This window comes from Bacillus rossius, chromosome 12 (genome assembly GCF_032445375.1).
Source record: "Bacillus rossius redtenbacheri isolate Brsri chromosome 12, Brsri_v3, whole genome shotgun sequence".
Taxonomy (NCBI): domain Eukaryota; kingdom Metazoa; phylum Arthropoda; class Insecta; order Phasmatodea; family Bacillidae; genus Bacillus; species Bacillus rossius.
The window spans coordinates 7,230,498-7,248,070 of NC_086339.1; the positions used below are offsets into that span (position 1 = coordinate 7,230,498).

General features: G+C 35.4%; 2 protein-coding genes across 3 annotated transcripts in view; one reads left to right on the top strand and one right to left on the bottom strand.

Moving 5' to 3' along the window:
• LOC134537453 (kinesin-like protein klp-20) overlaps positions 1 to 17,573 on the top strand; it is a 109,969-nt gene that overhangs the window by 21,923 nt on the left and 70,473 nt on the right. For both annotated transcript variants that reach the window (XM_063377909.1, XM_063377908.1), the window contains exons 4-6: positions 918 to 1,025; positions 2,968 to 3,084; positions 6,837 to 6,962. In XM_063377909.1, the coding sequence (XP_063233979.1) occupies positions 918 to 1,025; positions 2,968 to 3,084; positions 6,837 to 6,962 (351 nt within the window). The remainder of the gene's footprint in view (positions 1 to 917; positions 1,026 to 2,967; positions 3,085 to 6,836; positions 6,963 to 17,573) is intronic.
• The window catches only part of LOC134537456 (uncharacterized), a 30,900-nt gene continuing 21,292 nt past the window's right edge, over positions 7,966 to 17,573 (bottom strand). Inside the window, exon 2 of the mRNA XM_063377912.1 lies at positions 7,966 to 10,048. Coding sequence (XP_063233982.1) covers positions 9,741 to 10,048 — 308 coding nt within the window. The 3' untranslated portion in view covers positions 7,966 to 9,740. The remainder of the gene's footprint in view (positions 10,049 to 17,573) is intronic.

Consider the following 17,573-nt stretch of genomic DNA (forward strand, 5'->3'; position numbering starts at 1 on the left):
AAATGCTTTTCGTAAGCAGACCCCACTCGGATGTCTTTGAGTAGTTTTTTAAATTGCGTTGTTTTTCCTGAAGCTCTGCACACCGTATGTGAGCCCGGTTAGGCGGATCCCTTAAAGCACTGAAATGCAACAAAAAAATCATGAAAATACTTGACGTATTCAATCAAAACTCAACTCTGATTATAAAAATGTAATTTTTAATATACCAAATTCAATAAATGTAAATTATTCAGCATGATATTAGTACCTACCGAAATGTATGTACTAAATAGACTGGGGGGATAAAATTTGATATTGCAACTGTTATTTGTAACTAATGTTTACGTTACGACATCGGTACATTTTTTCAAATGCACATGTACGTGCCAATTTATTTATGTGTAGTTTTACAAGCTTATTACAAATTATTACATTTTAAATTGCGACATGTATTCGTCAAATTGACACTGTTTTGGTAAAGCAAGTAGATATATCATTAAATAAGTAATTTCTTATTTGTTGAAAATGGCAGTATCTTTATGAATAAACTAAGCTCATAAAAAATAGAAATATAAAATCTTGTCTCTATATATGGGTGTAATCTCGTGTGTTTTGATAGTAAGGTATGTTGGTATATCGTAGTTTGTCTGTTACACTGCCAAATACCAATTAGACAGGGAAAAAAATGTTAGTTGGGACAGGGAATACTTAGGGAAATTGGTTGAAGGTCATGTTTAAGGAATTAAATTTTTTGCATACTTTTTTTTTAAGTTTTACAGTGCAGAGTTATAGTACCAGTACAAAAATTTAAATTGGAAAAAATTTTTTTTTCGCACCATTATAAAATGTTAATTTTAACTATCTATAATAATATTATCTTTTATGTGAGAACTTGCATGAAGGTTTATTTTGCATGGCGATGTGCCGTCACTTTGCAGGAGTGGCTGAAGATAGGCAACAACCAGCGCGTCACCGCCTCGACGGAAATGAACGAGAAGAGCTCCCGCTCGCACTCCATATTCAGCCTGACTTTGACACAGACCCAGGTAGTGAAGAGAGAAAGGGCTGTAGTTTGGCTCGCTTAGACTGCAGCCAGATTTATACTACCCGGCTTGTTAAAATTAAATTCTTATTTTGTATACCACCGGTAATCATAATAAGTTTCGATATATTTTTAATTGTACTATTTCTTGTTTACTGGTATTGTATCACAGGAGAAATTATTTATAACAGTCAGTTACTATTAATAACGAAGGCATTCCATGTTAGTATGTGCGTTGCTGAAAAGAACCAAACCTTCTTAAAATTAATTAATATAAACAAAATGTAACAAAAACGGTTGAAACCAAGATGGTGTCTTTTAATTAAATCTTCTTAGAAATAAAATTTAAAAAATAGAAATTATTAGATAATGCTCTTGATGAAATACACCAGGAAAATGTATTTCCATAATTCTCATTCAAAATTTTACCTCACAAAATAAACTTTTTTTCAGTTCATTAAACATATTTTCACTACACCGTAATTTTGTTGTATTAACCTGGATAAGATTTAAAATTTGTACACTTCAACTTCAAACATTAATATAGACTAATGGGCATTCTTCACAAATTCTTACTCAGGGTTCGTACGCCGCCTTAAAATCCTTAGAAAGACCTTAATTTGTTTTAAATGAATAAGGGCCCCTAAATATAGCATTTTTTTTCTCACTGGATTTTGTGATATTATAAATAATTTTTTACCTCTTGATAATGGTGAAGGTGATGAATTAAGGGGTCCTTAAAAACTCCTTAATTCTTGATTGCTAGAGGCAAGATTATATAGTGAATAGCTATAAAAGTGAAATGACAGCGAAACATAAGTCGATACACTGCCAAACACCAAATGCATGAATATACCACGTAACACCGAAATGCAAGGCAAAACACAAAATAAATATATATATAATTGTTTCATGTACACATATTTAATATCCTACCATGAAGAGTTGAAGCAATTGATCAGCATAATTGATTTTGATATGTACTTATTATTAGCCTACATACTGTAACAACCCAGATTACAGCCTTCCTCATGCAATACAGTAATAATTTTTTGTTATAATTTTTTTTGTGAAATTTCAGGTTAGGTTTTCAAATGATGTAAAGTTGTTTCTTTTTTGAAGTTATTGTGAAAATAATTCTCCGGGTTTATTGTTTTTATTTTTAAAATTCACAAGTTTATCTTTGAAGTAATTTTTTTTTTGCTGGCTTCTTTGTGTGGGAAGGCATACGACGTAATTCTCCTTAGTTTTTTCCACGACTGAGTCTTTGTTTCACACGCTAGGCTTGTGAGTCACGGTCACGGGAATGTGATAAAGAGAGAAAATTTCTGCGTTGTGGGAACAGAAGGAGAATTTCGTGGAAGCTTCTGCTGCTATGCGCCGTGATTGGCTGAAAATCACGTCAGCGAGCCCAGGTTACTGCCCGCGCAAAGGGAAGGAAGGCTGTAAATTCAGTCATTGTGCGAACACCGGGCCAGGCAGTCGTTGTTTGAGCGCCGGGCCGAGCAGGCTGTGGCCAGGCGATGGCTCCGCGTTTTTCTTCTTTCTGAATAAACGGTTTAATTTTTTTTTTTTTGTTCTGTTCTGTGTTCTGATTATAGTGTGATTTTTTCATGAATAAAAAAAAGTAGGTAATACATACATCGAACATTGAGTAAGAATTTCTTCGTGACCTGCTACTAACCTGTATGTTCCACTCATCACCTAATTTTCAGCTAGATGGAGGTGGTGAGTGGTAACAATACGTTTTAGGTTTTAATTACGATAAAGGCGTACACACTGTTTTTGAAGACAAAAATTTCGTTTTTTTTTTTTTTGTAATGCCGTGAAATCTCGGCTGTGTTGATTGCGCGAGAGGTGGTTGCTGGGGTGTGGGAGTTGCCGCTCCCCTCCCCCCCTCCGCGAGTGTCCTGCGGGGACTGCAGGGGACACGGGCCTGTCTTCAGGTGGAGCTGGTGATGGGGGAGACCATGGTGAACACCCGCAGCAGCCGGTGCAACCTCGTGGACCTGGCGGGCAGCGAGCGCGTCGCGCAGACCTGCTCGTCCGGGGAGCGGAGGAAGGTTCGTCGCCCGTTCTGTTTCCCTCTGGGCCCGGGGGTGGTCACGGGTCCGGTCACTCCGACCCACTTTTCCTCAAGTACAAATTCAACGATTGATTCTTAACACATTCAGCATGACGCTGCTATATATTCCAGGCGTAGTAGTATGCTCATCCGAACAAGCATCCGTTTTCCTCGTCTTAAATCAGCGGTGCAGAATTATTACGTGTACCATTAACTGAAATATCTTTTCTGAAGTATTTAGTTTACACACAAGAGGATGTGGATGAGGTTTTTCAAGAAGTATGTGTTGAATCTGGTGCAGAAATTGACGATAGTGGTTAGATCTTTCATTTATGCCACATGGAAGTAACTGATTCAGGCATATATTATTATTTTTTAGTTTTTTATTTGTTTTAAAAAAAAACTATCTTCATTGTTTATATGCAAGAAACAGGCACAAATAAAAAAATATTTACACATTTAGGGTTACATTTTTAAAGACAAAGTAAATGATGCAAAAGACAAAGGATTTGATGCAAAACAATAGTACAAATTATATTTATACCTACACATTTTGACTGCAGTTTACATGACATAGAATGTTTTTTTAATTGCCACCATTTTGATTTTTTTTATTTAATTTTTTTTAATACCTGGTCTTACAAATATATGTAAATCACTACATACAATAATGCATCTATTTTGTGATTGATTACAAAGTGCAAGCCTAATGTATTGAAAGTTATTTCATTCAGAACTTTTGAAAGCCAGGGTTCAATAGGTTCAATAGGCCAACCTTCTGCAGTGCATGTATACTTGCAAATCATTTAGGTTTAAGTGTTACAACAGACAGTGGTCTGAAAATTATAAACAACCAAATTAACATGGCAGCCAGGCCCCCCCCTTTTTTTTTTTATATATATAATTTATAACATCTGGAAGTAAAAGTTGAATTAGTATTAATTTAGGTGAGGAAAATATTTATACGGTATAACCTCGTTTATCTGGATCTGATTTGTATGCATTTTATTTAATGTCCACATAGAAATTTTTAACTACGTTAGCAAGAACGAAACTATAAGCATACCAACTATTTACTTTTTAGTTTGTTTAGATGTACAGGTCCTGCATAGTTGGTAGAATTATGGTAATAAAACGCTCCTTGTTAAGTTTAATAAATCACACCAGCTGACAAACATCATGGGGTATTTGGAGTGTCAGCCCGACACCACTCCAGCTGAACTATAAATGATAAAATGTTTGTGTCGCTGTGCTTCATTCAAACACCATTCATGTTTGAAACGGAATACAGTGGATAAATTCTTTGTTAGTAACTTATGTGAAAAGTTATATTTTCTTAATGTCTGGTAACCAACATAGAGCATGTTAATGGGTGTTTTTGTTACAAAACTTAGTTGTTTATTGAAATTATCGGTAAGTTTGCTTATTTAAGGATTTTGTATTGCTTATTGCCCACACTACTCAGATTATCTGGATTTTCAATTGTCCGAATTGCCTTTGGTCCCAGTTCGGAAAGATGAGGTTTTACTGCAATAGGAATTCATTGTGTTATTTATAACCACTTTTCAAAAATGTATTGCAAACTATTTTTAGAGATATCTCTAATCAAAGATAAAAGCAGGCACCTCACTAAGCTTAGTACTAGTTTTAACACTACACTAAGGCCTGCTAAAGTTAGGCGTTGTGCAGTCCTAGAAATACAAGCCCAAGTTTGTCCTGTAAAAATTTAATGTAAAATTCTGCAAAAAAAAAATTGTTAGGAGGTACATGGTACATATGTCTTGTGACACAAAAAAAATGTAAAAACATATATAAATCTATTTAAGCAAATGTGTACAGTTATTAGTTATAAACAGAAACTAGACTCCAGAATGATGTAATACTGTACTAATTCCTTAGTAATGAAGATCTGTATCAAATGTACCTCAGATACTATGTATCATATATGTACATACTGTCTATCCACGTGTGCCATGTGAAACATTTCCTTCATGTTTAATGAAAAATCTTTAAATAACTCAACTGATATTAATGATGGTACTTTGAAATAGTGAACCCTCATTGCAAAGTATGTTTAACTTGAATGGATTTCTATTTTTGAACAAATATATGTATTCTTGTATTCCTACAAGCTGTTTTACATTTAGCAACATTTCAGTTTAATCTTTTTCAATTCTGAATATCATTTTATTTGTGCGCTAATTTTCATATTTACATAATTAAGATGTCAAACGTTTTACATACAATACCCAAGTATTCAATTCTATTTAAAACTCATAAGGACAAAATATCAACTTATTCAAAAGTCACTTACATACATTGTATCAAATCCTGCTACAGTGAAACCTCGTAAAGTACCTCACTATAAAGTATAGTATGTACATTTTCAGGTCCCAGGAAGATGTTTTTCATTTAGTAACAGTTCAGAATAAAGTACTTTCATTTCATTATTAAGTGCCAAAAAGGTGGGATTTTTCAGGTACGTTGCAGAGATTTTACTGTATGCCAATATGACAACATATCCAGACACCTGCTACAGGATAAATCCTTGTAAAGTAGTGTGTACTTTCATTATTAAGTACCAAAACCTGTATTGGGGAAAAAAATTTTTTTTTTGTTTAAACCTGTTTTTTAAGTTAGAATTGGCTTTTGGCTTTCAGTATATTCAGATGAAAGCCATACATCAGCTCTCCGTCACTTACGTTGTACCATAAAGCCAAGGCCACACAGAAAGCTATGCTATGTTCGCTTCACCAGGTGCCACACAGGATAGTCTAGTTCCCGATGTTGGAGAGAATGCTTGCCGTGGGATTTGAGTGATGCCGCCGACAATGATAATATTATGCTGGCTCTCACAGTGTGTAAACTTAAAAAGAAATGGGTTTATTAATTCAAAATAAAAACAAATTAATTTGAAGAATTTCATTTGATGAAACAGTTGCTTGATGTCTAAACCAAATTTATGGATTATTTCAGGATGAATTCAACTCGGTTTCATAGATTCCCTTGGAATCAAATTCCAGGCATTGTCCTGCATATCTGGCCTTCTATCTATATTCTTCCATCAATTTATTCCATAAAGTCGGCGATATTTTATAAAAATAGCCAAGAACCAAATACCTGGCGACATGCCAGTGTAGCGAACACAGCTTTTTGTGGCCAGTGACACCTGAGATACAGCTGTCTATATTTTACTCGCGCAGCGAACATCGTGAACATGGCAAGCATAGCGCCCTGTGTGGCCATAACTTAAAAGTTATAACATCAAAGAACTGAAGACCAGCAAATCTGCACATCCGACTGGGACTTAACGACAGAAAGGATATTTCTGCACAGGAAGAGGATTCTCCATAGAATGGGTGTTTCCCACAGAATGGGGATTTTCCGCAGAATAGGAATGAACTTTTTTCTTCTAATTTTAGAGGTGAATTCATTTGGGTATGATTTACAACTTATTCAGTTAATTTAAATGACAAGTATAATAACCAAACTGGTGTTGTTATTAGATTGGATAAGACGTTTTACTAAAAAAATTAAGATTTTCTATTTAAATATACAATACTGTATTTATTTATTTATTTTTTTTGTGAAAACCACTTTATTTAAACCATGGTAGTTTATATCAGCCAACCTTGACGAAAACAGTACTTTTTTTTCTCGAAATGTAATGAGATTCCACCGTACTGTAATTTTTTGGGGTGTCATGTGGGCATGTGTAACTAGTTCGTTGTGAAACGGTGTGCGTTGAAGGAAGGCGTCAGCATCAACCAATCACTGCTTACCTTGGGGAAGGTGATCTCGTCCCTGGCAGAACACGGGGGCAGCAGGAAGAGCTTCGCGCCGTACCGCGAGTCTCTGCTCACGTTCTTGCTGAAGGTGAGTGCGCTTTGTTTCCAGTAGAACTGGGTGGCGGTGTTCGCAGCTCGGAGAACTATAGCTCCAAGCCAGGGTTAGGGAAGTTTTCTGGCGATTCAGAAATTTTCAAGTCACTTAATCTAGTTCTGAAAATATATTATGATTTACACTTCTAGGCATGTCACATTTCATTTTTCCATCTTTTCCATTCTTGTATGCCTTACCAGAATTAATGAAATGTCTATATTGTTTTTTGTTAATTATGAATTTTCGTTGATTAATCTTTATAGGCAAGTTATATTTTTTTTGTATAAATCTACTTTAACTTGAAGATAGAAGAATCTTAAAGTTATCCGGATACTATACAGTATACACTTTACTTTCAAATAGTTAATTATGATTCTGGCACATACTTCATCTTAATTTTAACAAAAACAAGAGTACATCCATTCGTACAATTATTTCAAATAAATATTTAATGTGTATAAAAGGAACATTCACTTAATCCTCCCCCCCGGGTTTTAGGAGAAGGAAGATGAGAGTAAATGAGAGCAAATAGAGCTTAAAGTTTAATACAAAAAAAAATCATAATCTTCTAAGTTTGGGAAGAGATGCCATCTTGGTATCAACCATTATTGTGGTCAATAACTTTTTTTATCTTTTAATATTAAATTTTTTTTTCTTTCCGAAACCTATAGAACTGAAATAATAATACCAAAAGACTATGTAGTCCTACAAAAACCAGTAATAGTTAAATTGAAAAAATTCTAAAACTTATAAATTTCGGTACTGTACAAAATAAGGTTAACAAGCTCGATAGTACCAGTTTAGAAACAATGGGTGCTATTTTCTCTGTACTGCAATCTAAGCATGATAACAGATTATAGAACAGGTGCAAAGGATGCAGTTTATCTGAGGAGCTAGTATAGTCTTGAAGAACATACAAAAATGCTATAATGATTTTGGTGGTCGCCTTGGGTACATAAATATTTATAGCAATAACAAATAAATACTCAAAAGTGGAGAAAGTAGATGTTTATTAAAGCCTTCACACATTTGCATATTTGTATTATAAATAAGCTTTTATTTAATTACCTTATATTTAACACAAGTTAATTACTTTTTTTTAGTTATAGTACTACTAAATAAATTAAAAATACCGTAATAAATAACTATTATTCAGTCTTTTAAAATCTTATTTTTTTCTGTTATTAAAGTGTTAGCACTAGCAAATGAATACTACTACTTAATCTATATTTATAAACAGAGAGAGACTTATACCTTGTATGTTAGCCAGATAAAAATTTGTCATATGAAAGTAAGAAATATTTATTTTTATAAACAACTGGTCGTACAAATGAAATTACATTTGGCATTTAAGTAGAGTACACAAAAGCAAAAATGTAATCAGTGCTTGCACTTGCTAACAAATAAAAAAAAAAGGCCTTAGTTATCATCAACTATATAATTCTAACTTTAAATAAGAACTTAAGTAAGCAGTTTAAAAATGTTTTTAAATTCACAGACCAGCACTATTTTCAAATAAAAGTAACACTCAGTTGTTTCACAGAAATTTGCAAGTAAAACAAAATGAAGAAACAGTTTTTAAATGCTGCTTAAAATCACATTGAAAATTATTATTTTTGTGTTAAATTAAAAAACCTGTTTTATCAATATGTAGTGGAGATAATGACATGGAATGCTTACATTAGCTTCAATCAGACCATATTCATAATGCTGCAACTAATTTTTTTTTGGGGAAACATTAAACTTTGATATAAAAAATGTGTACAATTACTACAAAAAATTGTACCTAAATCATTTGATCATAATTTATGGTTAAAGCTTGTAAAACAATTTTTTTTTGTGAGATTGGAAAGAATTGTCTTTGTGAGCTGCAGTACCAGCATATTGTACTCTAGCAGGTAACATCTCATTGGTACAACACTGATTGCACAGTTTATTAATTTTTTTAATTTGTAGGTACTGTTTTCATTAACATGACTCAACACAACTGTAATTATGAAGCCCATTAAGCAAAAACTGAGATATTTTTGCTGCGAGCAAAAAATACTTGTAAGTTGTCTACAAAGGGTGTCCAACAAAAATTAAATATTGTGACAGTAGTTGGTCCATTTTGATTTCAAATGCATAGTTTCACAATGAAAATTTCGAAATAATGAAATAATGCAGTAGGTATTCAAAAACAAGTTCATGTTTGTGTACGTGTTTTAAAAGCTGCATGGAAGCAGATATTTTTAACGTCTGTTACCATATAAGATCATGTTAGCATTGACGATCATGTGATTATAATCCTATATCTTTCTTCAGACTGCTTAAATTATATGTTTAATTATTTCCTTTGACAGAAATGAGTAAAAAAAAGTGTGTTAAACTCAAGCTTCTGTTTTTTTTTTTTTTTTGTTAAATTAGGTGGTTGACCTCTGTCATGAGATGGTCATAGTTTTATGTTAGTACAGCCAGTTTTCCCTTCGTGAATGTTTGAACGCAAGGCAAAACTGGGCCCTGGGCTTACAACCTCATCGTTATTACCCCACGTGGTCGCCTCAGTCGAACACAGCTTGCTATGTTTCCGCGCTATCAGAGCAGCTTCGTGCATTCATTGCAACTGCTCGATACCTGGCAGGGGAGGTGCGTGAACACCTCATATCTGCTGGTGGATGGCGTCTCCCCCCCACCCTTTTTCTTAGACCCAACCGTCGCTTTTGTTGGACACCCTTTGGGTGGGAGAAGGCGGTTCAGGTGCGAGCGGGGCGTGCTGGATGGCTCACGCGCCGTTCACTCTGGGCATGGCTGTGGCTGCTGCTGCGGCGGCGTGGCAGCGGCATCCCGCCGGGCCGGCGCGCCTGTCCCCTCGCTCGTCTTGGCGGCTCCCTGCGGCTCTTCGCGCTCCCCCTCCTCCTCCTCCTCCTCCTCGGCCTCTTCGATGCTGGCGTCCAGCTTCTTCTCCTCGCGGGACTTGCTGCGGATGTAGGACGCCAGCGGCCGCCGCTGCCGCTCCTGGCAGATGGGGCAGTTGTCGCGGGAGCTCTTCCCCGAGCAGGCGGGCGTCTTCTTCGCCGGCTTCTTGTTCCCCCGGTAGCAGTCTGCAACACCACGTCCCCATTTCCACATCCCAATCCAGACAATGTCGGTCCACACAGTTAAACAGCTTGAAATTTCCTTTGAGCAACAGGGAGAGTTTCAACACCACATGGTCATGTGCATAAAGGATTATAGACTAGTAATGGGTCAGATCCCAATTTTCTTGAATCCGAATCTAGGTGTCAAGGGTCCAAAATAAAATAATGTACAAGAAATGAAAAAAAAAAATATATATATATTAACTATGGTGTTGAACCTTTTTTTTTTGTGCTGTACTTTAGACACTAATGAACAGAAAACAAATAAAGTGATCCTAATCTCAAAATTAGTATATTAATTTGCCTCATCTTGTTATTTATTGGAAAATAGTTATGTAGTTTATTGATATAAATTCTGAAATTAGTACGGGGAAATAATGGTGAGAGAATGCCAATGGTTGATCATCTACTTAGTTTGACTTAAAACAATTTAGATTTTAATTTAAAAAAAAATTTTAAAATTTTCAAACTGTCTCTAAAACAGTGGCTTTTTCTTATTAGCTTTCATTGTAATGTCTGAAAATCAGTACAAGATATCATATGTTCTACCAACAGATAGCCTGGCCTTAGTATTTCTGAAGTAACATAAAAAATGTTAGTTAATTGATAAATAACTGAACATACACTTTGTGTAAATCTATTGAATGATATATTTAGTTTAAGCTAATTGGTGTTGCATTTCTATAAATTTAAATGAAAACTTTTTTAAACTGATAACTGCTTTTACAGTAGAGGTAAAACAGTCTAAACAAACAAACATGAATTATAAATACCTAATTGAAATATGTTACTCCATCTAGTACAAATTATTCAAAAAAGTGTGTGTGTGTGTGTGTATGTATTTTAACAGGCTTCGGTAAAGCACTTGGGGTCGTACATACTGCGCATCACTTTGAGTTCTTTAGAAAGGTCACATGTGGGTTTCTCCTCGAGTGTGTTTGGATATCTAATCTTTGGTATTTGCTTCTTAATCGCTTGGCGGGGAAGGGGAGGAAACACCATCTTTCTGCTCAATTTCTGTGCTGCTTCCGTCATCAATGTAGTTTAAACAACGCTCAAGACTCCCGCCGTCTGAAGTCATTCTGTACACAATAATGCACCGAGGCAAGCGTTATGCCGGTGTGTGTTCATTGTTAACTTTTGCCTCCAAACGCTAGATATCACCAAGTTATCTGTTCATTCCGCTACTTTGTACTTTTTATTGGCAAAAAGTAGTAGGTACCTGAAACAGCTATTGTTTTCTTTTTGGTACAGTATTAGATAAGCCCTTTTAAGTTGAGTCTTAGTAATTGGCTGTGATTAAGTTGACCTATTTAAGTACAGTAGTTATTCACATTATTAACTTTGATTGTCTATTTTTTTAACATTGAAATATGGCTACTATTGTTATGAGACACATGGAACAGAAGTTTGAATTTTAAAAAAACGTGAAGTTAGTGTTGGGTACATGCTCTTTCTAAAATCGCTGTTGAGTGGTTAAATCACTCTTCTTACACCACTGTGATCTGGGTTGGATTCCTCCTGGCAGGTTCAGTCCAGGATTTTTCCGCAAGTAGGAAACATGGCGAACATTACAGTGAGCCGGTAAATTTTCTCGGAGTACTCCCATTTCCCCATCAACGCTGCATTCTCATCTGAAATGACCTTCGATGTTGGCAAGGCTTTAACTAGGGGTATGCGAGCATTTAAAAAAAAATATTTGATGTTCCTGAATAATTTTATATTTGAGTCAGCATTTCAAATTGAATAATTTTTTAAATTATTCATTACCAATGAATACACAGTCAAGGGCGTCTCCAGGGCAGGGCAAGCTGCCCCGCGCCCCATGCAAGCCTTTTACTATTGATGCAAATTTATGTCATTATTGTAAACCACTTGTCATTGTATCACATTATCATAATATATTCTAATTTCAATAAGAAAATCAAATTTTCAGAAGAAAAATTAGCAACCATTGTCAAAATTTAAGTTACAGGCTGGCTTGAAAACATTGTTTTCACTATTTTTTTGACTTGATGTAATCTTTTGGACATACGCCATTGCATAGCTTAGCAATGGCGTATGTCCAAAAGATTACATCAAGTCATGCACTCCCATTGCACAAATCTTTCAAAGATAATATCTATTTTTTTTTTCCTGAAGGATGGTTCCTGATCTGCTATTTTTCTCTGGGGGCTGTTTCATAAACCCCTCTTCCCCTCCATCAGGCCTCTCTTCAAGATATAAGGGTCCAGGGCCCCGCAAATATTACAGCCACCGCTGCACACAGTGGTATTCATTCACAAAAAATTTAACTGAAAAAAATGTAATCGGTATGAAAGTTAAGCTGATATATCTGGATTTAGATTTGTTTTCTCTATATAATAAGATACTGTTTTTTTTATACAACCAATAATCTGATTTAAAATTATTATTAATATTTTAATTTTATATCTATAAGGTGTTGAATCCAAAAAAAAATTTAAAATTCTAAATTGTAGTAATTTAATAAAATGCAACGGCAGGTTATTATTTTCTTTAATTTTACACCGGTCTATTATGGTTCCATATATGCCTGCATATGTATTTCTCTCTCTTTCGTTTCACTGTATTTTCTTGGACTCTTGCAAAGTTTGAAAAAAAAAATCACTATAAGTTTCTTAAGATTCAATTAGAAAAATATTAATATTATTCTAGAATTATTTTATATTTGATTCTAATTTGCAGAAGCCTAGCTTTAACCCTTAATTAAAGTTGCTTACTCATCCAAAACAACTGCCATGTTTCTTCATAAGGCTTTATTTATTGATCTGTGCTCACAATGAATAATTCACTAGTTGTGAAATTGTATTTTAAAAATGATACTGGCTTGTTCTGCTTGCCCGAACAATGCAGTTGGCCTTGGAAGGAGGCCTCACAAGTTCTCTGTGAGCCCAGCAGGAAATGAGGCTCAATACAATAATGCCTCACTTAAGCTATCATGACCGTTTAACGTAACCACCGCATGCTATTTTGAAGCCGAAAGAAACCATTGTGGTGGACAACTGCCAGCAAACTGGACTGACGCAAGGGTCTAAATTAATTGGCATTGCAATCTTCAAAAACTTGCGCTCTTGTGTGATGGTCGATATTTCTTAAAAATTGCAGTGTTATAGTGAAAACTATTGAAACAGGTCAGGGGTAATGTTAGCAGCATGCTTTAAACTTTTTTTTTTTTATTGTACTTACCTACCTCAAAAAAATTTATGGGAATAGTTTTCAACTAAACATTTTTTTGCAGAAATTCTTGTAATTAATTCTTACTTTCTCATTGGTGGTTAAGTTTAACATTGGAGAATACACTACGCTTAGCAAAAGAAACATTACTTCTCATTCTTTTGCTGACAGTTTGAAACATTTGATCCGGGTTAAGTAAATAAAGAGATCTACAATACAAATTTGTGAAAACAGTGCCACTTTTGTTTGAGAAAATTGTTTAGTTTTTTATCCTTGTTATCACACATGAAGATAAGAGCTCCCTGCTTGGCAACTACTCTGCGATATGCTTTTTTTAACAACCATTCTAGGAGATAAGAAAAGAAAAGAACTGCAAAGAAAATGGAGGGAGAACAACTTGAACTAAGAACTAATGATGCCAGTGCACACTCACCAAGAAAATTATCACCTTAACGTTCGTGCGACACTCATTGTCCTTCAGCGAGTAATCTAATCTGATTCCCTGCAGCTTGCTTTATGTAACACATGCTGAAAACCATGCCTGCTCTTTTTTCAACGGGCGAAATGACTGACACTCCTTGCACACAAGGCTTGAACTGTTTCTTACGAGCCGCGCAACTACTGGAAGTGACTGAACGCACAGCGATAGGCCAGCACCGCAAGCCGCGTGCTCTGATTGGTCGTGGCAGCCAAGGCTGTTGCTGTCCCTTCCCCTCTGCCAGTTGGGCCGGGGAGCTGCACTTGAGACTAGGTTCTCTTGCGCCCGGAATACCACACCCTGGAAAACCCTTCCTAGTCCGTTGTGGCCTGCAGATGGTTTTTATCAGACACCACCACTTTGTGATACAAAGATGAAGTCCTTGTGCGGCTGTGCGATGCTTCTGGGGCGAAGGATGGCCACTAGGACCGTTGGACAATGTGTCTTGACGCAAATTTCATATCGTTAGGACATTAAAAATCTGTACCGTTGACGTATTAAGATTAAAACACATTTGTCTCCTAAAATTATGGTAGACTTATTTAAGCCTCAAAATTATGTAGTTAATTTACTTTTTAAGATTATTATTCAAAAATGATTAAATACTGAGATGGCCTTCAGAAAGTTCAGGTCTGTTTCTGTAGAAGTATAATTTAAATACAATAAACACAGAGAATATTTTCGGGGCCCTGAAAATAACATACGCACTTGGGGATAAGAGAAAGAAAGGTTACAATATTAATTACTGCTTAATAAGGGACGAGGCACTGACTCTACTGTGCCCTTTTGCAGTAGTTTGCGGTATTCGTGGCGCGCTATTCAATAACACGTCACACTTACGTCATTAATGAGAGGTTTTGAAGTGCCATGATAGGAGGGTGAGAGATGAGGCGACATCGGGTTCTGTGGGGGGCCGAAGCCCCGAACAATGTCGCAGCATTATTATAGTTTATGAAAAGTTTGTTTCAATCAAAACTGTGTGTATCGGGAACTCCTAGCCGTTGGGTTTGTGTCGCCGATGCTCATGGTGTGGCTATAATTACACTAGAGACTAATACCACACAGCTCCAGGATGATTTTTGTGTGAAAACCTGGCGTTATCATCAAGTCAGTCCATTAGATGGCAAATGGTATGCCCATTTAATCTATCTATTTAATCTATTTATATCAACATAATGCAAATAATTTTATTTTCTCTTAGAAATTTATTTTTAACCCCACAGTTTTTCGGGAGAATATGAACTATCAGTTCTTCGAATTGCTTAAAAAAAGAAGTTATTCATGTTCAACATCAGATAATATAATATACAATTCAACCATTTACCTACGATATATTTTTGTAGTTGCGCCTCTTGCTGCTAGGTTATTTCTCACCCTCTTGCATGTGTTGTCGGCATAGAGCTGTGCAGTGTTAGCTCCAGTGTATCTGGCAGCTACTTAGCATGCGCTCACCGTGGTCGCAGGAGTCAAGATGACGGACATCGTTGACCTGCCGCCTCGCTAGGGTCAAGCCGCTGGCCTTCCGACACCGAACTTGCCCCCCCCCCCCTCTGCTGGCACGGCCGTGCACGGTCACAGGTCACGGGGGCCTCGCCGGTCATCTCACTAGCTCTCCACTTGGCACTGCCGGTGGGACGTTCTCACACTTGCGAAACTTATGCAGGGCTTTAAAAAATTATGAGCTTGTGTGTGAAAAATACGGACAAAATTATACAGTGGATTGCGATAAAACCAAAATAAAACCACCTAGCACTACACACAACACACAACACCGAAATGTAAGTTACTATGCCATTTAGCACTGAAATGCAACTAAAACATGAATTCAGTCGGCAAACTGACAAAACTTCACTCAAACCACAAAATGTGTTATTTTTTAGTACGGTTAAATTCATTGAATGTAATTGTTTAGCATGACTTTTGTACCAAAATGTAATCAACATGTCACATACTTTGTGTGTTATAATTAGCAGAAGTTATGCTATGTTACAAGTTAGAAATGTTTTTTTTTGCTTGAGAAGATAACCACTTGTCTTGAGTTTCTTTTACAGTTTTTTTTGTACTGAACGTTATATGTAATCCCATGTTTAATTCTTTCCATTCCTACTCATTGTGAATGTTGCTGAAGCATGTCAAAATCAGCATTATGATGGGGCAGACGGCTCATTATTCATCATCTTCCTTGCAAATCTGTGAAGAAGCTGGGAAAAGTAGAAACTGGCTACCATCAGCCCAATGTATATGCTTACAAAAAAAAAAAAAAAACTAACTAAAATTGAAAGTGAACCAACAGAAACAACTCTGCCCTGTAAGTCAACACACTGTTATATATAAATTTTTCTGCAGACAAATCTACTTTGCACACTAGGCAATGTTCAAGTTGAATTATGTGAAGTTGTGAACAGTTTTTTCTTGTTCAATGATTTACTTAAAAAAAAAAAAAAAAAAAAAAAAAAACAGATTAGTGCAAATGTGTATGGGTGCACATGGCATGTAATTCTTTATGGAAAAATAAACAAGAAAACAAGAACGTCTGTTTGACATAAAATGATTGTGAAGGGAAGTACTTAAGTTAAATTAAATATCAGAATTTAAAAAGTTTTTATTTCATAATAAATATAAATAACTTGAAGATTTTGTGTTTGGGCTTAACTTCACGTCGGTAGCGAGTTCATTAGAGACTGAAACAAACACCACGGATTAGGTCATTGAGGAAAGAATTGGTGTGTCTAATTAGTAGGGACAAGTTTTTATGGTTTTCAGATATTTCTTTATACTAACTTCACCAAAGAGCCATTTTGACTAGTATATGATGCACTTTTGCAATAAAATCATACTTCATAATTATGCCAAGGGCAGAACTATTCAGAATAAACATAAATCATCAAGCGTTTGTGCATAGTAGACGTCATGAATGTAAAAACGAATTACTAATAAGAGATGCTAGCTCGAACTACTTAAAAGTTTTTTTTATGATAACTTTGGTACAAACATCATGCTGACAAAATTACATTCATTGAATGTAATGCATGAATATTTACAATTTTGTGATTTAAGAAGAGTTGTGCTAAAAGCTGATTAATTTCATAAGTAAAGTGGAATTTCTTTTTTGCTTTATGGTGTAGTAACTTGCATTTTTGTGTTATACGGTGCCAAGACATGATTTTCAATGTTATTTAGGTTTTATCACAATTCACCATATAATATTTGTCCCTACTAATTAGTAAGGAACAAACCCTGCGATTGCTTGCTGTGTGATTCTGGGAAACCTTGGAAAACTGAAATCAGAATGGTCTGACCAGGATTCGAACCTGGGTCCTCTCAAATGCAAGTCAGTGACTAACCACTGTGCCACCTCGTTCTGTACTTACGGAAAATTAATGTTTATTTTGATGCAAATCTAAACTCTGAAAAAATAGTTGGCCTTGTCACCACGAGTCATTTCAACACCTAAAAAAATTTGTTTATAAACATTTTGTAAACAAAAATTTTAAATGAATGTAATCAGCATACAAGCAAACTGATACAAGATCTTATTTTTATGTGCATTATGCAATAATTTTATCAGGATTTGATAAGCAATGTTGGTTTTTCTTGAATTAACCTAGTGCTTACAGATAATACTTTTTATTTTGGGTGGCCTGAGCTAGTTGAATATAAAACCTATATTGTTGGAATAGTTGCTAGTATCTTTGCGAATTGTGTACATTTTTTTGGGTGAGATTCAATTGATGTTACTTTAAATTTTTATTTTACAATCATACTACTAAAAAAAAGTCAGTTATTGTAATTAGCAAGAAGTACAGACATGTAGTA